At 43.5% G+C, this 21,939-nt stretch overlaps 1 protein-coding gene across 1 annotated transcript in view; it reads left to right on the plus strand.

The window, feature by feature from the left end:
- The window catches only part of LOC109418213 (microtubule-associated protein futsch), a 32,294-nt gene extending 12,093 nt beyond the window's left edge, over nt 1-20,201 (plus strand). The window contains exons 4-5 of the mRNA XM_062842455.1: nt 64-13,029; nt 15,960-20,201. Coding sequence (XP_062698439.1) covers nt 64-13,029; nt 15,960-16,129 — 13,136 coding nt within the window. The 3' untranslated portion in view covers nt 16,130-20,201. The remainder of the gene's footprint in view (nt 1-63; nt 13,030-15,959) is intronic.
- Nucleotides 20,202-21,939: the final 1,738 nt, after the last annotated feature.

Here is a 21,939-nt window from a genome sequence, read left to right on the forward strand (position 1 = left end):
GTAAGGACTGGGGTCTTAGGAACGTAGTTAGATGCCTTTTAACGCAATTATTTCTTTTTGCAGTTGACGGAGGTTTCAGTCGAAAGTCATGCTTCTGGGACTTCGTTCGCCACCTGGATCGTTTGGACGCTGTTCTGATGACGCGCATCAACAACACCAACATCAAGGGTATCTCGGCTGTAGTTGAGCGGAAACATGAAGCTCACGTCTATCCACAGATTGGACACTTCTTCTGCAACATTCCAGAGCGGAAAGGACTACTGAGCCCCGATGGTGACAAGGATCGCGATCCTTTGCTGGTAGATCTCATCGAAGAAGGTCACCAAATAGTGACTAACTTGAAGACCTTGAACCTGAAAGCACAAAACTGCTACAGAGATGCTGAGCCCATCAACCTGTATCACAAGGTCGGACACGGAACATTGGACATGTACGTCATAAGCCCAGCAAAGGATTCTAAAGAAGTCAAAGAATTCCTTGCCAAGTGGAATGCAGCCGATCCAAAGTTATTTGCCCCAAGAGATTCCAAAGAATTCGTTTTCCCAATGCAGAACATAATATCAATCTGCGCACTGCTGGTTTGGACCCCGGCTAACCCGGAGGACAACATCACCAGAATTCTCTTCCCTGGATCCGCACCAGAGTACAAAATTCTCGAAGGACTAGAAAAAATGAAGAACGTAGAATTCATGCGACAACCGGTTTGCACAGTCAAGTCAATCGCGCCGAGTCTCTCGACGCAAGTTCTCACCAAGAAATCACTGAAATCATCATCCATCGATAAGATCATTCCCGAGCCAATCCTTCCGTCCAAGTCAACGAAACCATCTGAGAAGGATAATAAGATTTTAGACAACAAGATGAAGATGATCGACAACAAGCTGGCCGATTCAACCAAGAGTTCCTCGGACATGATGGATAGCTCGGCGGATGAAGCCAAGCTTGAGAAACACATAACAAAGTCAAGCGTCGCTACCGTCGCCACGGCCAAGGTTACCATAAGTAAATCCAAGGTAATCAAAACGACGTCTACTGAATCGACAAAGAAGATCGATAGTATGTTGATCGAAACAAGTAAAAAGATTGACCTAGACGAGAAGAAAGACTCTTCTGACGCAGGCTCCGACAAAGATGAAACTGAGAAGAAGGTAGCCGCAGAAGAAGCAGTTCCCGAAAAGAAACTCGACAAGAAAGACGACGAAACCAAAGACTCCAAGAAAGACGAATCACCAGCTGCTAAGGAGGAGACCAAGGCAACCAGAAAGGTTTCGGAAAAATCAAGCAGACTAGCAACAGCTCGTCCCAGAATTGATACCAAACCGCCGAAACCGGCAGCTAAACCAATAAAGAAGAAAGAAGAAACTAACAAGTCTTCACCCACAACGCCAAAGAAAACCGTCGAACCCAAGCTTACCAACGGGCATTCAAAGGACGATGAGCCAAAGAAACCTTCAGCTCCTCCAAAAACCACGAAACCCGTGACCACTAGACCCGGTAAGGCAAGTCCGAAGAGTACACCAGCTAAAAGTGCTAAGGATGCTAATAACCGCAAAGTCCTAGAAGCACGCCAACGTCCGGCTGCCAAACCCGCTCCAGCAAAGAAAGATTCGGTAGAGAAGAAAGATTCACCTCCCAAGATCGAACGTAAACCTATTTCTCGTCGTCCACGAGGACCGACATCGGCCACCGCCGTCGGAGGAAGTCCTGTCAAGGCGAAAAAAGTTCTCAAATCCGAAAAGGATGCCGTAATTCGCAAAGCTAAGCTAGATAAGAACGGTACCACCGATTCCAGTCTGGTGTCCACACCAAGCGCTGACGAAGCCGGCATTGCAGTACAAAAACGCATCGTCGATACTACGGCATCAGCAGCGGCAGGTGCTTCCGATATGGACGCCATCCAGCAACAACAGTTGGCTGAGCTCAAGGAGGAACAAGAAGCAGTCCGAGAAATTGAGGCCGTCTTCAAACGTGACTCCGAAAAGGTAAAACGTCGCGAAGTTCTCTCCGAGCACCGTGAGATCCAAGATAGCACGACAGAACCGGAAGAAGAGGAAGAGTATCTGATCATTGAGAAGGAAGAGCAGTACACCGAAGACTCCATCAATGAGCCGGAAAGCAGCGCAACGAAGGAAGAGGAAATCCAAAAACATCAGCGAGATTCGCAAGAATCGGAGAAGTGTAAGCGCGATAGCATGGAAGGTGAAAAGCAAGAAAAGGCCGATGTTGGAAAGATGGAAGGAGAAACCGCTACTGTAGTGGAAATTATCGAAGGTGAGAAAGTTGAAGAAGAACAGGCTGAAGAGACCCATCAAGACAACAAAGAAACAGTCTTGGAGAAAGAAGCTATTGAAGATGTAAAAGAAGAACCCAAAGAAGCGGAAAAACTATCACCCAAGCACAAGCAAGATATCGAAGAAGAAGTTCAAGATATCATTGCTTCTGCGAAGGAGATTGCCAAATCCAAGATGGAAACCTCCATGGATGGGTTGAAAACGGAAGAAATGTCATCAATCAGCCCAGATGAAAAAGTTAGCAGCACCAAGAAGACCAGCGACACTCGTGACGAAAACGAACCTGAACCAGTTCAAAAGGAGCATATCGAACCACCACACGAGAGTCACCATGAGGAAAGAGTTTCTGCTACAGCAGAATCAGGAGCTACCACGACAGCACCAACTCTGCCGGAAGACGAACGCATCCCACTAGACGAAATCAAGGAAGATCTTGTGATTGAAGAGAAATACGTCAAGGAGGAAACGAAAGAAGTAGAGGTTGCGCCTCCACCGCCAACAGTCTATGAACCACTGGAAAGACCGACACCTGCCAAGATGCACTTCAGTGCACAACAAGCTCACATGCGGGATGTTGTCAAAACACCAGATGAAGTGGCGGACTTGCCAATGCATGAAGAGGCAGACTTCGAAGAATACAGCGAAGACAAAGACAAAGAGGACGAAAAGGAACGAGACACTAAGGAAAAGCCAGAAGCTGTAGATGCAGCCCAAAAGAAGGAGACTGAAGTGAAGCAACCCGAGAAGACTGATAAGGTAGTAATGGATAAATCGGCAGAAAGTGATAAACTATGTGATACAGTTAAGGACGTCAAGCAAGAAGTGCAGGAAACCATTGAAAAGGTTGAAATTGATGCAATGGTTGAAAAACCACCAAAATTGGACACTCAGCAGACGTCAGCCAAGGGTGAACATGATGAGGCAGCCGTTCTTAAAGATCTCGAGTCACAAATTATCTCCAGTGAACCACAGGTTAAGAAACAGCCAGAAGTCAAAAAAGTACAGCAAGTTCCTGAACAAGCAACAACCGATGTCGATAACGAAGAGGACAAACAACCGGTCCACGAAGAAATTGTTGTTGCCAAGAAGGTTGAACCTAAGGTACCTCTGCCAGAGCCATCTGTTCTGGACGAAATCTGGGGTGCACCGCAAAAGGCAGAAGAAAAACTGGAAGAACTAAAACATATAATCGACGACAAGGCAAAGGAAACAACTTCGGATCTGGTTGCCGTTAAAGACGAAATGGTGAAAGAAATAGTGGAACGTAAAGAAGAGATCGTCGACAAGGTCAAACAGGAAATCATCGATACCGACAAGAAGATGAAGGAAACCGTTGTTGAGCTAGGAAAAGAAGCCGAAAAAGCTGCTGTGGAAACGGCTGAAGCAGTGGTCAAAGACATTACTGCCAAGGTAGATGCTGTTGGCGAAGACTTGCAGAAGAAAGCTCAACAGGTTGATGAAAAAGTTGCATCAGAAGTAGACAAAATCAAAACCAGTGTTGAGCAGGCCGCTGCTAAGGCTGATAGCGTTCTAGCCAGCATTGAAATGGAGAAGAAGGAGCTTGAAACATTGGCAACAAACATCAAGGAAGAAGTTAGCGTTAAGATTGACGATACCAAAAAACAACTAGACGAAGAACTTAACAAAGCCGTCGAGCAAGTGCAGGAAAAAGCGAAAAGTGGCATCAGTTCATTCTTTGGTGGAATCAGCGAAAGTATCAAATCTGGAATTGAAAAAGTAGCCGATAAGGTTGAAACCAAGATCAAAGATAAGACCGAACAAGTCGAAGCTCGACTTCAAGAAGTAACTGATAAGATTGAAGAATTGAAGAGCAAAGAGGCTGCAGAAGACGTATGCGTAAAACAGGAAGTGGCCAGTGTTCCAGAACCAGCAGAGCAAGCTATCGGGTTCGAAAAACCATTCGGATACGAGCGAACGTTTACACAGGAATTGCGAGAAACACACATCACTACGTTGGATTCTCCGGTTACCGACGCAGATAAGGTTGTTGACATGAAGTCTGCAGTAAACATCCCGCAGCACATTGATGAGGATAAGGAGTTGGAAGAACTGGAATCCAAACAAATGACCAGCTCGTACATCATTGAGGAAGTCAAATACTCAACCTTTGAGGAAGCTAACCTTAGAGAGATTAAAGAGGAAGAGGAAGAAGATCGTGTTACTCCCCCGCAGAAAGATGAAAAGAAAAGTTCCTCTCCGAAACTCGAACCAATTGTTGTTCCACAGCGAGCCAGAACCCCAGAGGACGTTGCCAAGATTGTAGCCAATGTTGCTGAAGTTCTGAAGTCAGATAAGGATTTAGAAGAAATTATTCCTGGCTTCGATCCACATGAACTAGAACGTAAACTGTCACAGGGAGCCCCTCGTGAAGAAGATATTGGAACCGTTCAAAGAATGCTGGTTACCGCTAGCAGTGAAGATGGTGGCGAAGAAACTGTAATCTGTCCAGATGGAACGATTACATTTTCCAAAACTGCCACTCCAGAACCTCCAGTTTCCGGTAAAACTACTCCGGAAATCAAGGTTGATGAGGAAACTGAACAAGCTAAACCATCAGAAGTAAAACAAGAAAAACCAAAGCTTCCAGAAGTAAAACAAGAGGAAAAATCCAGCCCAGCATCATCTGGAAAATCTTCACCGGATTTGAAGACTTCTCCAACTTCAATCGAAGAAAAAGATAAACATGAATTGCCCGAAAAGGTAGTAATTGAAGCTAAGAAGACTCCTGAAAAAACATCGGACGATCGCAAGGAGTCTATTGCGGAACAATACGCCCAAATTGATGATTCCAGGCGTGAGTCCGCCATTAGCACCTTCAGCGAGCGCGATTATACGAAGGACGAAAGCTCGATTATTGACGAACGTGATTCTTCCAGGGCTCATTCGATTTCAAGTCACATCAGTGACTTGAAAGAAGATGCAGCCGACGTCAAATCTGTTTCCGAATTTCTCAAAGAATCTGACAAACAACAAGACGTATTTTCCGAACCTGAGAAGCAGAAGGATAGCTTGGCCAAGAAGAGCGAAGAATTGTCCAGCCCAGAATCTGTGACAAGCCAGAAAACTGTGTCTGAAAAGTCTGTTGCTGCGGAAGCGGTTGTTCCAACGAAAGCAGAAGAGAAGATTCCACAAGAAGTCCAGTCATCTAGACCGGAATCGGCAACTGATCCAATCAGTCCAAAACCCTCGTCGGACAAGGCTGCTTCGCCCGCTGAACTATCTCGTCCTGAATCAGGAGCATCAACTGAAAAATCTCCAGTTGCTGAATCCAAACCTGATGCATCGAAAGATCGATCACGGCCGGATTCATCAGCGTCACATGCTAGTGAGAAGGCAGACACCAAAGAACCGTCTCGCCCGGAATCAGCGGCATCAGAGAAACCAAAGGATGGTAAAAAGGATGCTTCTCGTCCTGCATCTGTTGCATCCCATGCAAGTGAAAAAGCTGCATCCGACAAGATGGAAACTCAGCAGGATGACAAACAAGTCTCTCGCCCAGAATCTGTTGCGTCCCATGTAAGCGAGAAAGCGCCGTCAGATAAGATCGAAGCCCAGCAGGACGACAAACAAGTCTCTCGCCCTGAATCTGTTGCGTCCCATGTAAGCGAGAAAGCTCCATCAGATAAAATCGAAGCATCGAAGGATGACAAACAAGTTTCTCGCCCTGAATCTGCCGCATCCTCTGAAGAACCAATTGTCGATCAACTGCAATCGCAAACTGGTGATAAGACACCATCTACTAAAGATGAAATCAAGCCCGACGAAGCCAAGGGATCGTCTCGACCAGAATCCGTCGCATCCCAAGTAAGTGACAAAGCTTCTTCAGAAAAAGAAGCTAAACCTGCAGAAAAGGAACCTTCCATTGATGCAGAGAAGTATTCGGTTGAAGCCTCAAGATCACAATCCGTAGCTTCCCATGTCAGTGAGGAAGCATCACCTGAGAAGATGGAGGACAAGACAGATGAAACCAAGGAAGCTTCACGGCCAGAATCTGCTGCATCTCACATTAGTGACAAACTGGCATCGGAGCAGAAGGAAGATGTCCAAGCTCAAAAGATGGAAGCTAAGGATGCCTCACGACCGGAATCTGTCATTTCAGACAAGAGTGATAAAGCAGAAGCAAAACAAGACGTCACTAAGGAGTCCTCACGTCCAGAATCAGTCGCTTCTCAGGTCAGTGAGAAGATTCCAGAAGAAAAAACTAAGTCGGAGGAAACAAAAGAGGATTCTCGACCCGAGTCAGTTACCTCACAAACTGCTGAAAAGATTTTACCTGAAATGACGAAGAAAGACGATGACAAGCAATCCTCCAGACCTGAGTCAGTAGCATCACACGTTAGTGAAAAATCTGTGGCAGATAAAGCGGAATCTAAGGAAGCAGATTCTGAGGCAGCTTCACGGCCAGAATCCGCGGCTTCACATGTTATTGACACAGAAGAGACGAAAAAAGAAGAATCTAAGGAAGCTTCTCGACCAGCATCTGCGATTTCTCATGTCAGTGAAAAAGAGGATGGTAAAAGCACAACGTCTTCTGAGAAAGTTGTGACAAAAGCGGAAGAAGCTAAGGACGCTTCAAGACCGTTGTCGGCGGCATCTCATACCAGTGAAAAGCCTTCTTCTGACAAAGACGCCAAGGATGAAACTCGACCAACATCAGTCGCATCACACATCAGTGAAAAACTTGATTCCGAAAAGATGGAGGTCAAAGAAGCTTCAAGGCCTGAGTCGGGAGCATCTCACATCAGCGACAAAACAGATGTTCAACCGAAAGAAGATTCTAAACAAGCAGAAACAAAAGAAGTTCAACAACCGGGAGCAGCTTCTGAAACCACCAGGCCAGGATCAGTAGCTTCTCATGTCAGCGAAAACGTTTCCTCTCAGAAGGGTACGGAAGCTTCTCGGCCAGAGTCGGTGTCATCTCATGTCAGCGAAAAAGCTTCTTCTGAGAAAGGTACAGAAGCTTCTCGTCCAGAGTCGGCGGTATCCCATGTCAGCGAAAAAGCTCCTTCTGAGAAGATTACGGAAGCTTCTCGTCCAGAGTCGGCGGTATCCCATGTCAGCGAAAAAGCTCCTTCTGAGAAGATTACGGATGCTTCTCGTCCAGAGTCGGTAGCATCTTATATTAGTGAAAAGGCAACTACAGAAAAGGTAGACACCGTACAAGAAGCAACTAAGGATGCATCGCGACCGGTATCGGTTGCTTCTAATGTGAGTGAGAAGTCTGTTGATAAACATGATACGACCAAGCAAGACGAGACTAAAGAAATTTCACGACCAGAATCGGTTATGAGTGAGATTTCCGGAAAATTAGATACAACACAAAAAGAAGCTAAGGACTCTCTGCAGTCTAATGAAGATGGAGAAAAACATGTAAGTGACAAACCATCTGAGAAGGGAGCTTCACGACCAGAATCAGCTGCTTCTCATGTGAGTGAAAAAGCCTCTTCTGAAAACGTAGAAGTTAAGGATGCTTCGCGTCCAGAGTCGGTTGCTTCCCATGTCAGTGAAAAGGCATCATCCGACAAGGCAGATTCGAAGCAAACAGAAGCTTTGCAAGCTTCACGGCCCGAATCAGTTGCCTCTCATGTAAGCGACAAGGTTTCAGATAAAGATGAAATCAAACTAGAACAAGCTCAAACAGTATCTCGACCTGAATCGGCTGCATCTCATGTGAGCGAGAAAGAATCTGCTGAAAAGGCCGATGCTAAGGAAGATACCGCGAAAGTGATGCCGACTGTCTCCCAAGCTACTGAAAAAGTAAGCGAGAAAGCAGATGTCAAACAAGAGGATGGTCAAGTATCTTCTCGACCTGAATCGGTGGCTTCCCATGTCAGTGATAAGGAAACTTCCGAGAAAACCGAAATTAAACGGGGAACAAATGAAATAGCACAGCTGAAAGCGATTGCATCTCAGGTAAATGATAAAGCTTCAACTGGAATGTCACAAGCAGTGAAGGTTGAACCAAAGGAACCATCTAGGCCCGAGTCCGCAACTTCACATATCAGCGAGCAAGCTGACACCACCAAACTTGATGAAAAAGAAAGTTCACGACCAGTTTCAGTTGCATCTCACGTCAGCGAGAAGACAGAAACAAAACCAGAGACAAAGGATATGTCAAGGCCAGAGTCGGCTGCATCGCATACTAGTGATAAAGAGCATTCGAAGGAAAAGGAATCAAAATCAACAGTAGAAATGAAGGAGCAGGTGTCAGAAACCAAAGAACCATCTAGACCTGAATCTGCAGCTAGCACTATCGATCAAGTTATTGAGTCTAAGGTGGATACTGCAAAGCCCGAGGAGAAGGGAGATTCTCGACCTGCTTCGGTGATTTCTCAAACAGGTGGAAAAACTGTATCGGATGAAAAAGATAGTTCTGTTCCAGAAGCCGCTTCAATTACCACCACTGAAAAAGCCACCGTTGACAGCACTCATCAGGAGAAAGAAGTATCGCGTGCCGGTTCGGTAGCTAGCGGCGTAAGCGACCAAACCCCGCTAACCAATGGCAAACCAGAGGCTGACTCTCGGCCAACTTCAGCAGCAAGTCACGAAAGCGAAAAAGTGCCTTCAGGCAAAGCTTCCGAGAAAGAAGAATCGAGAATAGCGTCTGCCGTAAGCCACGTGAGTGAACCAGCTTCATCAGAAAAACTCGAGGCCAAGTCAGAAGACAGAGACGCTTCACGTCCAGCGTCTTCAGCAAGTCATGTTAGCGATAAAACAACTGATTCCAAGCAAGAAACAGCTGTTAACGAACAGAAAGAAGCCTCTCCTACATCAGCATCCAGTCTTCCTAATGAGAAAGCAGATTCCGACAAGCAACCCGCTTTAGATTCCTTGCCCATTGATAACAAGGAGACTTCTCAACCTAGTGACAAGCCATCAAGTGACAAGTCACCAGCAGCGGAATCGAAGGCTGATGAGAAGGAACCATCCAGGCCTACATCAGTCGCCAGTCATGTAAGTGAAAAGGATTCCCACAAGGCAGGATCTGATAAGGAACCTTCACGACCTGCGTCATCTGCTAGCCAAGTAAGTGACAAGGGAACCGGATCACACGAAACAGAAAGTACCAAGATCCAGGAGAAGACGGAAACGAAAAACGAGAAAAGTCCTTCTCGCCCTGATTCGGTTGCAAGCCACGTGAGTGAAACAGACAAGAAAACCGACGAAAAAACACAGTCACGTCCAGAGTCTTCAGCTAGCCAAGGTTCTTCGGATAAATCAACACCGAAAGATTCGAAAGCTGAAGATAAAGAACCTTCGTTGCAGGAAAGTGCAACTAGCGAAACCGTTGTGAAAGCCGCAGAAGGCTCTTCAACTGAGAAAGTAATTGGAGAAGGAGATTTTTCCCGACCAGAATCACCAGCTAGCTGTTCTAGTGATAAAGTTGAAACCGCAAAGGAAGCCAAATCGACATACGAAGAAAAGGACTTAGCTCGCCCAGATTCTGCATGTAGCTACCATGGCGAAGCTATACCTGGAGAGAAGTCTTTCTCGCGTCCAGAGTCCCCTGATAGCTGTGCCGATGATAAGATGGAAGAAGCAAAGGCACAGCCTGCAGAGAAACATGACACCAAAGACGTTGAGGTGGAGCAACAAGTTGACACTGTGAAAGATGCTAAAAAGGAAGAATCAAAGGAATCTACCGAGGAAAAAGATTTCTCGCGCCCTGATTCGCCAGCTAGTTGTGGAGACGAGCCCGAGCTGACGTCGAAGGCTGCGGAATCCAACGTTCCCGAGAAACATCTTGCTAGAGAAGACTCTGTCCAAAGCTATCACGGTGAATCAATTCCCGGAGAGAAACAATTTTCTCGGCCCGATTCTCCTGCGAGCGGAGGTGAAGATGATACGGCCGAACCAGCAGTTAAATCTAAGGAAGCTTCCAGGCCTGAATCTGCTGCAAGTCATGCCAGTGGAAAAGACAAGTCACCTGTTGCCAGTGAAGTAAAGGACAAGGAAGTCTCAAGACCTACATCCGCAGCGAGTCATGTTTCTGATAAATCAGGTACCACTGAAACTAAACCAGAGTCACGACGGGAGTCTACCGTGCAAGAAGAACGTCCATCGTCAGCATTGAGCGACCATGCAGATGCACAGGAAGAGAAAATCTTTTTGAAAGAGTCTAGATCGAAGTCGCTTTCGGCGGTCATGTCTTCAACGCCTCAACGAATCGGATTTGAAGGAAGTGCATTGGGCGTGTTGGAGGAAAGTGCTGCCACATCGCGAGACGATTTACATATTTTGAAAACTCCCCGAGAAAGTATCACCAAGATAGAGGAAATGGTGTTCACGGAGAAAAAACAAACATCGACTGCTTCCAGAACAGGTATGTCGTTGTTTGGGCCGAGCCAATTCCCTGCCGATGAGAAAAAAGGATCCGAAGGCTTCCCAATGACAGGATCTGAGCATGAAAGCCCTGATCAACCAGATTCAATCATTCCGGGAGTCGATAAACTCTTAAAAGAAACCGCTAGTTCAATGAAGGAGATAGAAAAAATGTCTTCATCAGTCATTACAATGATCCAGACAACAGAGAAAAAAGACGAATCAGTCAAACAGGAGAGCAAGAGTTCGACGCTCGCTTTTCCTCTACTGGACAGTGGAAAATCAACGCCAATGTCAGGTGACAAAGACAAATCGCAAACTTCCAGTGTCAAGTCGGTTAGTCCTCATGACAAGGATTCGCTAGAAGGCAGTTCGGCATCGTTGAACACGTTTATTGAGAAGGATAGTCTGTCGGAAAGTACCTCCAAGCAGGTAACAATCAAGATGAGCGCTGTGGAAGAAACCATTGATTCGAAGAGCATGACTACAAGTACAAAAGTAGAGAGCGCCGAGTTGCTTGGAGGATCCAAAACACCCCCAACAGCTCCCATCAGTCCGAATGTTTCAAAAGAGGATTTCACTTTGGGACAGCATATTGAGAGCACCGTAACAAGTAGCAGTGCCACGACGGTTACCTCAACAAGCCAGACAGTGGTAAAGCAGCAAAAGGAAGATGTGTCTGGTATTTCAACACCTAAAGAGTCTGTACCATCTGGAAAGAGCAGTCCGGGTCTAATGTCCGTTCACACAGGTAGTACAGATAGTGCGTCCAAGTCAATCAACCTCGGCCACAGTTCAGGTATTGAAACATCAGAATCATCTCCGAAACCAACATCTCCGTTCCCGAAATTGTTGGATACGTTGAAGACCGATGAAGTCAAGACCAGCTCCGGAATGAGTACTCCAGATATGACGCGTACCTCCACACCGGACATGGTAGATTCTCAGATCGAGCGCATTCCTGAAGATAGCAAGGATGAAGCGAAGCAAGAGGTTGTCACAACGACTACAACAACGACGAAGCGCTACATCATCAAGGATGGTGAAAAGATCGAAGTTGGAAGCACTGTCAAGACGGAGGTATCAGGAGATTCAAAGAAGGATGATGCCAGCAGCGCCGGCGAATCAATGTCCACATCAACAACAACCACCACTACTACTACAAAGATTGCCGCGAAAGAAGCTATTAAAACTCCGATTAATCTCACCTTGGCATCAACAGAAGACAGAAGTCTAACTGAAGATTACGATGAGAAGGAAGTGATGTCCCCAAGATCAGATATTTCCTCCGGACAAGCTTCACGAATCGTTGCTGGTTGGCATGACGAGGATGTTCCAGGATCTCCGATGAGTGTAACTTCGCAAGCTCCACTGTCACCAAGCACGAAGTATACCTACGATTATGATCTGCAGCATTCAAGTTCCGGTGTTAGCAAGAAATCCGACATCGAGATCGACGACAGCCAGGATGAAATACCACCGCAATATGGAAGCGATGAGGTTAAATCGGCAATCACCATCGCCTCAGCTTACAAACCCGATCCCATGAGCACTTCCTTCTATGGACAGCTACCAGACGTATCGGATACAGCCGTTACTACTTCTGTAACGTCCACAAAGTCTGTTCCAATCCCAATTTCAGCTGGCAAAGCGTTCGCCAAGACTTACATGGAGTACGCTTCCAGTGGAGACAGTAGCGTAGACTCTAGTCATGTTCATAAGACAGGTGACCGCAAATTCCTAGATGAAGCCGATCTTGACTTTGAAAAAGCGTTCATGAAGTCTGACAAAGTAGATTTGATGACCCAGTCAATGCACTTCTCCAGCGAAAAGGAATTCATGGCTGCAACGACAACAACATCGTCCGCTATGACGACGGTGGCCGATAGCAGTAAGAAGGAACTAGACTTCACTGCCAGCGGTCTACCGGCTACAATAACAGCATCGCAAGCACAAACTACTACCGCAGGGCAGTCCAGCAGTACTGCTACAACTAGTACAACTACCAGTCAACAGTCTCAGCCAGACAAAGACAAGGATCCACTAGCATCGTGGGGCAAGCCGTTGGGACTACCTTCGCCTGCGCCACTGAATGACGAAAACATGAAGACCACCCCCAAGAAGGAGCGCAAGATGATCCTGAGCAAGACGAAGCTGAACAACGAAAAGAACCTCCGGAAACGGTCGGAATCGCCGATCAAGTCGGCGAAGAAGCCCGCTCCGGTCTACGTGGACCTGTCGTACGTGCCGCATCACGGAAATTCCTACTACGCCAATGTGGAGTTCTTCAAGCGGGTCCGAGCCCGGTACTACGTCTTCTCCGGAACGGAACCGAGCCGCGAAGTGTACAACGCCCTGCTGGAGGCGAAGCAAACGTGGGAAGATAAAGAATTAGGTAAGTGCCGGGCGATTTCCTGAAGAAGAAAGCCTGATTTTTCAAAATTTGTTAATGAATATTTGTGATTACCCCAATATGGAACAATGCGATAATCATGGACTGGCACGTTATTCTCCATTTGGGGCATTTGTGCCATTTATGAATGTCATTAAACGTAGATCGTTGGAGGATACGTCAGTTTTCCATTGTCATATCGTTCTGGCACTGAATGAGTGGCTTTGACATTTCTCAATTGCGAACAGCTCAGCATCTTCTTCTTGGCGTAACGACCCTGCATAACGTCCTCCAGAGAAACCTCTAGGGATTATTCACAGTATTTCTTCTGGAATTCCACCGGAATCCACTCAGGATTCTTCCTGGGATCCCTTAAAGTATTCTTCTAAGGATTCCTACAGGACTTCCTGCCGGGATTCTTCCAGATGTTGCTCACGGTAATCCTGAAGGGAATTTTCTAGAGTTTCTTTCAGGGATTCCACCCGGAATACTTTGAGGGACTCCCCCCGACATTTCTTCATTAATTTCTTGAAGAAGAATGTCTCCTTGATTCCCAAAAAGGATTCCTCGCGGACAACAAGTCACACAATTTTGTTTAATTTTGAAACCGTGTCGGGTTGAAAAGGGTCACACCGTCTAGTACACTTTTGGGCCATTCATTTCGGTTGGGTTTGGGAAATCCCTAGCTGGTGCACAGGTACTACCTGCCGGTTCAGACTATCGCCTCTACTTAACAGTAATTAATCAACGCAATTTGTTAGACTGCAAGCCAAAAGATTCTAGAAAAATCAACGATCATCCAGTCGAAACCTCCCGGTATATCTTCATTGATTCCGCCCGTGATTTTTTTATTCCTGGATTCCTTTAGGGATTACTTTACTGATTATTCCCGAGATTCATTTGGGGATTTCTTCAATATTTTTCCTGGTTTCCCCCCTGGAATTCCTTCAGGAATTTTTCTTAGGATTCCTTCATTGATGCAAGAGACGAACCAGCCAAGGGCTGAAAGTCTCTCTAATAAAGACAAATCAATCAATCAATTCATTGATGCTTCCCTGGATTTCTTCGTTGATATTCTCCGGATTTCCTTTAGGGATTCCTCCCAAGATTCAGTCTGGGATTCTATTAAGAATATTTCCCGAAATTCTTTAAGAGGTTTCTCTCAGAATTCGTTCCGCCATTCCTTCATTGATTTCTCCCGGAATCCCTTTCAAGTTTTCGTCAGGTTCTTTCAGGTGTTCCTCCCGGAATTCATTCAGGGATTCCTCCTGAATTTTTTTCAGGAATTCTTTCATCCATTTCTTCCATGACTACCATCGATCTCTCACAGGATACTTTTAGGGAATTTCCCCTGGATTCCTTCAGACATTCATCCCAGGATTTCTTCATAGATTTCTCCCGATTCTATTATGGATTCCTTCACTGCCGTGAATCGCATATCAATAATATTTTTGCTGTGTTTCCTATGCAAATGAGACAGATATGCGATTCACGGCAGTTCATTGATCCATCCCTGGTTTTCTTTTGGAAATCATCCTGGGATTCCGTCAGGAATTCTTCCAGGATTCTGTTAAGTCAAGCATTCTCTAGAACTTTTTTTCTGGATTCCTCCTGGGATATTTCCCGGTATTCCACCAGGGATTTCTTCATTGATTCTTCCAGAAATTCCTTCCAAAATTGCATCAGGGATTTTTCCAGGCATTCTTCCCGAGTTTTCTTCAGCAATTTCTTCGGATATTTCTTCATTGATTTTTCCTAGGTCTCCTTTACAGATTCCTCCCGAGATTCATTCAGGGATTCTCTCTGGAATACTTTTACTGATTTCTCCAGCGATTCCTTGAAATAACTTCATTGATTTCTCTCGAATTTCTTACGGGCTTTTTTTCAGGTATTACTCCCGAGATACATTTAAGGATTCCTTTGGAAACTAATACTGAATCCTTTCAGGTATTTCTTCAGAAACTTCATCCGTGATTCCTTCATTGATTTTTCCCGGGTTTCCTTTGGGAATTAATCAAGGCATTCCTTCTGAATTCTTCCCGAGAAATTTTTAACATTCCTTTCATGAATCCTTTCAGGGATTCCTCCATAATATTCAAAGAGTCTCCTTTTGAGATTCTTTCAGGAATTACTTCAAGATTCGATTAGGGATTCCATTCAGCGATTTCTCCCGATCCTTCCTAAGTTGCTCTTGGGATTCCTTAACGGACTCTTTCCGGGGTTATTTCAGGAATTTCAGCGATTCTTTTCACGAATTATTCCTGGGATTTCTGCCTTGATTTCTCTTGGATCCTTTCAGGGATCCCTTCCGGGAATTTCCCCAGGGTTCCTTACCGGATTCCTCCATGGATATCTTCCGGGATTCCTTCAGGAATTTCAGTCACAACTCTTTGAGGTATTTCTCATGTGATTACTTCCAACATTCCTCCTACGATTTTTCCCCGGATTTTACTTGAAACTTGGTTCCTTTAGATAACGTTTACTCCGTGTGACGGGGAGGGGACTCTATTGTAAGACGATATTGTAAGCCATGTATGTGAAAGTATGCTGTAAGGGGCAAGAGAATTGATAAAAATGCAATTTTATTTTTGGATTTTACATTGAGAGAAGATCCTGGGTCGCCCGGGAATCGAACTCTAGACACTTTCAACGTGGTTTAATTTAAATAAGAAAAAAAATAATTACGACATTTCTATAGTGATCCGTAAGTCGAGAAATCTTTTTGAGTAGTTATCATCTCTTTTAATCGTTCAGAGTTAATTGAACCCGATGAAAACTCGCTCATGTTGTCTCGGTTTCTAAAATTGCAAAGGATCTTAAGTTTGACTGTAATGTAAACCTTAAAAATGGCCTGAAATTTGTCTTCAAGCATCAACCAAGGCATCAACTACCTATGAGTCAACCACAAGCTTTAATATTTGCTCTATTTTCAGAGGTAACTATCATTCCAACATACGATACGGACGTGCTCGGTTACTGGGTCTCGGAGAATGAAGATCTGCTCGCGAAGTACCACATTGACCTGTCTCCGTCAGCGGCACGCTGTACAATCAACCTGCAGGACCACGAAACGTCGTGTTCTGCCTATCGACTGGAATTCTAGGCGAGCGGGATATTTGTAGCATTTTCCAGCGATATCCATACGGTCCACACACAGTCCCAGGGTGGATCCTCGCCGAGAGACTCCTCGATTGCCGCTACGCCAGCAGCCGTCGCCGGAGCCACCAGTGAGGAAGTGCTCCTCCGTCATGCCTAAACCTTCCCCGGCTTGAAATCCGTAGTAGAAGACCCAGGAGAATGAGACACGGTTCAAATCCTGTATACATCTTTTACTTGTAGGGTTATGTTTTTAGACCATTAGGGATCCCTAGGATCTCTAGAATTTAGCAACAGGGTCTCTTTCTGGTAGCTGGAAAGGGGCAAACAATTCGAATTTCCAATACTATTTATTGAAATTTGTTAGTTTCGTTTCAATTTAGAAAGAAGACGAACACACATGAATTCTAACATACACACACATACACATATTTATACACAAAACACATCTTTAATGTTCTGTAATAGGTAATAGTTAGTATTTATCAAACAGTAGCCTAACAAATGGATGGAACAAAACCAATACCTAGGAGAAGACAATTAATATGAGCTTAACGATCACAAATACAAACAGAAAAAGGACATAATCCTTAGTAGAAATCGGGCCTCCTCCTCTGTAATAGATAATTGCGCGATCTAACCTCAACCACACTGACCGTCATGACTGAAGAAAAAAAAACTAGAACAAAATAGCAAGCTAAAACATCCCAAAGCTAGTCGTCGTTTGCGTTGTCGAGGATAGAGAGAGTCTAACCGAATCTAGGAGCAAATTCGAATCAGTACCTATCAAATACAGAACAAAGCTAAAACCAACACGCGATGAGCGAGTCGTAGTGAATCGTTGAAGGTTTATTTAATAAACCTAACAGCAGTGCTAGAACAAGGTAGCTAGAGTTGTGATAAAGTTTTAAAGGTAATAAAACTGGCTACGGCAAAAAAAAAACGCAAATTCTCAATTCACATCAATCGACAGTAAGCACTGAAAACGTATCTTCTTGATCAATTCTAAATTCAAAATGGCCGTAGCTATTGCTCTGTGAAAGTGCTTACAGATTCTATTTTTTTTCCAACAAATCTAATGCTGTTAGATAAACTTGAAGTGTGAAACAATTTCTCCTCGTTCGACAGTCGCTACATTTCAGTCTCGCAGAGAAATGCAAAAATCGCGCACGCAACTTCCGTCTAAAGTATTTTTCAGAAGATAAACATACATACACACAAACATGCACGCGCGCGCCATATTTTAGAGAGCACTTTTGACACATTCGAACCGACAGCCAAGAAACCGACGCCATTTTGGAAGTATTTTTACACCGATCAATAAATAACGTTTAGTAGAGGAACTTTGAACGAAACAATTGATATGCTTATTGTTCATGCAAAACGTAAAAAATAACGCCGATTTTGTCATTACTTTTGCGAGAAAGAGACTGTCGAGAGGAGAAGTGCAAGAAAACTAAACGGGACATTCTTATCAAATTAGTAGAACTAACATTACGAAGAAATCCTCACATTCACTTATATATTTACGATTATAAGATCTATTGACACGTTGGCCTGTTAAATGACATACTTGTCGCACTATAAAGGCAAATTATCGAGATCGTATATTTTTATATACACAAACAGAATAAAGACAACTCTTACACGGGAACGTCGGAAATGGAGCTTGGCTCCGGGAAAATAATGACAAAGACAAAATCTTGAATGTTAAGCGATGGTTATTACAAAAAAAAATCTCTTTAATCTTGAATAAACAAAATCCCGCTAATATATACATCATAGAGAGATAACATGACAATGGTAACATAAAAAAATGTGTACTAACACTATCAAAATAGGATGAAAAACTAGATTGACGTTCAGTTCCTCCTCTTCCTTGAAACTATAAACACAATTCTCTCAATACATCACGAGATTCTAAAATTGACTTTTACTATAAACCTGCAAACTTTAAAACGCAATCGGGAGAAACCCGAAAACATGGGCAAACTACTTTTACCATAGATGATGATCGGAAAGAATCCTACGGCATTCGTTTGGTGATTCCAAATATTACCGAAAAGTACCTACTTCAATCACCCTTCACCTGAAACCCAAGACCCGTTTCTACACATGCTGTATTATGATACCTATTAGTTTATCCTGCTGGTAAATTTATGACATAAAACAAGTTTCTTAGAATAAATAAAAGAAAAAGTTATTCTCGAACGAATATTACAATTACACACACAGTTGATCGATACTAACAAACATAAAAAAGAACAAACAAATCTTAGAAACTAAAAGAAAATCTTAGTGATGTTTATGCCAGCTAATACTTATTAAAAACTGTTACGTATATTTAGACATCAACAGGCAACCAAAAGTTAAATCCAAAAAAAAGGAAACAGTGCAGTTACAGCTTACAGCCGCAGAGCATTGTAGATCGTATGAACGAACCGGAACTGGAAGCGCAGAGGATTGTTGAACAAAAATGGACGATTTTTTATACGCGATTTTAAGCTTTTATAGTAGTGATGATGATAATGACCACATGACACAACAGCTTAACAACAACCACGGATAGAATCCTCCCCAAAATCAAATCGAGGCCGATCCTTCAGGAAAAAAGGCTCCCAAAACAGATAGTTAGAATTTATGGAAAACAATACCTAACAAAAATCCAATCGCTTCGTTTCCACGTTGTCAAAATCTAAGTAAGCAATGAGTTTCGCTTGATTATCGTTGCCTGCTATGTTTTCGTCGTTATGTTTGGCTGCCATATTGGAAAACGCTTTCATTTCCGTGGTCTAAGTTGGCCTTTGAAGGGTACCGTGAAAGCTCATCCAGAACAAGAGCATAATAGTGAGAACTGGGCTGAGTACCTGCTCTTTTGTGAATGTTTATGAATGTTATGAGCCAACTACGAGTTAGAAGGAAACTTATAAAACCCAATAAAAAATCGTAGTGAGGTGCTAGGGAAATGCCGGAAATGCCTTTTCTTGGGAAGAAACTATGAAATAAAAACGCTGAAAAGCAAAAGTGTGTCGCTTTAGTAAACGCTAATTCTGCACGTTGTGATGAACGAACAGCAAAAGATAGTTTGTGCAAATCAATAAATGCATGTCAAAGACTTTTTCGATGTGATTTTACAATTTAATTTATTTCGTTGACGGTTAGTTTTTACGTTTTGCAAAGCACAGCTGTGCGTATTGTAGTAGCGTTAGTGCAGAAATACAGTTTTATTGAGTTTACGCGACAGTTTACGCGTTGAGTTGATTAATCCTTGGTTCATGAAAAGGATGCAAAGAGAAGACTAAGAAAACAAATAAAACAAATGATATTAGATTTAAAAACCGAAGTATGGAAACACTTTTTGGAGGTAACAAATAGAAGACACATTGCATGTATTAAACTAGCGAAACAAAACAAAACTATTTAATCTGTCAGCTGAATTATGATTATGGCAGAGTAATAAGACAAATGAAAAACAATTTTAGCTTCATCTAGTCAGTTGATTCGATGTTTCGTCTGTTAAATGATTCCTTAACAAAAACCAAAATCAAAACATGCCTGCATTGCACCTTTTCATCATGCGAAAACAAAAATCAGCATTCTCCGTGATCGTTCGATTACGATGGTCAGATGGAGAGAAACAGCACTTGATGCATTTGTCACAAAGCGCATAAAATAATGATCATTCATTCTCAGAGCCGACACATTACCAACTTGAAACAGATAAATTATCGCACGCCGCTGATTCTCAGTGATCCCAAACACGGTCAGGATAACGAAAAGACACGTAAATTCCAATCACCACACGACATCATTGTTATGATGCGTCGTCATCCATAGAAAACAAGATATTATAATGACACAACATCACTAACAAACAGAAAAGAAGAAAAACCACAACACATATAATTATTCAATAGAGAGAAGAAAAAAAATAACAAATTCCATATAAAACAAATCAATTTAATTGAACATGAAAATATAATCTATTATTATGATGTATGGTCAAATAAAAACACAATACAAAAAAAATCTGTATTCAAAAATCAAATAAAAAGTATAAAAGTGAAAATGTAAATAAACCTGATTATTTTCTGTAATTGAGAAATCATCTCGTCCTCGAACATACTTTCAGATCATCCACTATGTTGTTATGCAGTCTTGTATATCGAATAAATGCGGTTTCTTTTGAGTTACCTACACTGCCTAAGATCGCATAACTGTTCCATATGAATAGGAAACCCAGAAAATATGGGACTGATATGCGATCATAGGCAGAACTTTGCTGTATAATAAAGAAGGAATTTCCTGCTTTTTTTCATTGCTGCTCGTTCTTTTTAATCACCACACATTGCCCTAATAAACTCTTCAGTTGGATGTGGGATGAACAGTAACAAAGATATATTTTAGGATCAAGAAACCGTCTTTCAATCTTCAGCAATCAGTAATTTTACCCATTTTATCCCATTCGAAGCAATGGGATATTACGAGAACCGGCGTTCGGAGATACGGCATTTGGAGAATTTGCATTCGGGGAAAAGAAGCATAATCCTCTTGAACAGTACCATGATAAGTAAGTAATCAAATGCGGGCTGTCTTTACCAAATAACCATATTAGGGCAAATGCGGTGAGGTGCCACGTGTTCATACTTTCTAAGGATATCAAAATGTTAACTGGACTACGATTTATCGATTGCTCTGCCTCCAGTAGCATGGTTAATGGCCACCTTCTTCCAACACAGCTTCCATTATTCTGATTAATGAACTGCACTTCTCCGATATTATTGACGTCAGAACGTGACGCCTAGCATTGACACCAACAATCACTATGTAAAGGTCAAGCTGCTCCCAAAACTGTCAATAATCGACCAGGTCTGGTACCAATGGGCACCACGGTAAAACCTAGAGCGACTAAAGCAACGAAGTGTCGCCTCAGCATATCGTAGCACAAAATATCGAGGCAGCGTTATGAGGGTTAGCTTGATGTGGCCTCTTTAAATGACTTGTGGGGATCGGATGCGGAAAATAAAGAATTTCACCGACACTTCAACTATAAAACATTTATTAATACGGATCGAAATTTCACGGTACTTATTCGTTTACGTCGCGGGATTGTTCTGCCTCCTTTTATTTACACTCGGTGGGCAGTGATGCCAGATAATCACACAGCGCCCCTCCAGTTACACCAAAAATCTGACCCGATGACCAGATGGTGTAACTTTCGTACGATGATCATCCTGGGGATACTCGTCCAAATCTGGGTTGCATACGAAAGCAGGTTTGACGCGATCTATTGAAATACGGTGAACTTTTCCTGAAATAACTATGTCCATGAACTTCGTATCCCGTTCAACCACTTTGAATGGACCTTCATACGGCGGTTGCAATGGGCGTTTCACGGAATCTACGCGTACAAATACATAGGTACATGTTTTCAAATCATCATTAATGAAAATTGGTCGTTTGCCATGTGATTTGATCGGTCGTGGTTGTATGTTGTCGAAGGTCTGGTGCAGCATTTGGGCAAACTGCGAACGATCAACATTCGAAGCTGAGGGCTGGAAAAACTCGCCAGGAATGCGCAACGATTGACCGTAAACCATGTCTGCAACCGAGCACTGAAGATCATCTCTGAACGCTGTTCGAAGTCCGAGCAGAATCATTGGAAGCTCGTCGCACCAGTTTTTGGAATTTACACACATAATCGACGCCTTCAAAGTGCGATGGAAGCGCTCTACCATGCCATTGGCTTGCGGATGGTAAGCGGTCGTATGGATGTGGTGCACCCCCAATATTCTCGTCAGCTCTCGAAACAGATCG

The sequence above is a fragment of the Aedes albopictus genome, chromosome 3 (genome assembly GCF_035046485.1).
Source record: "Aedes albopictus strain Foshan chromosome 3, AalbF5, whole genome shotgun sequence".
In the NCBI taxonomy this organism is placed as follows: Eukaryota; Metazoa; Arthropoda; class Insecta; order Diptera; family Culicidae; genus Aedes; species Aedes albopictus.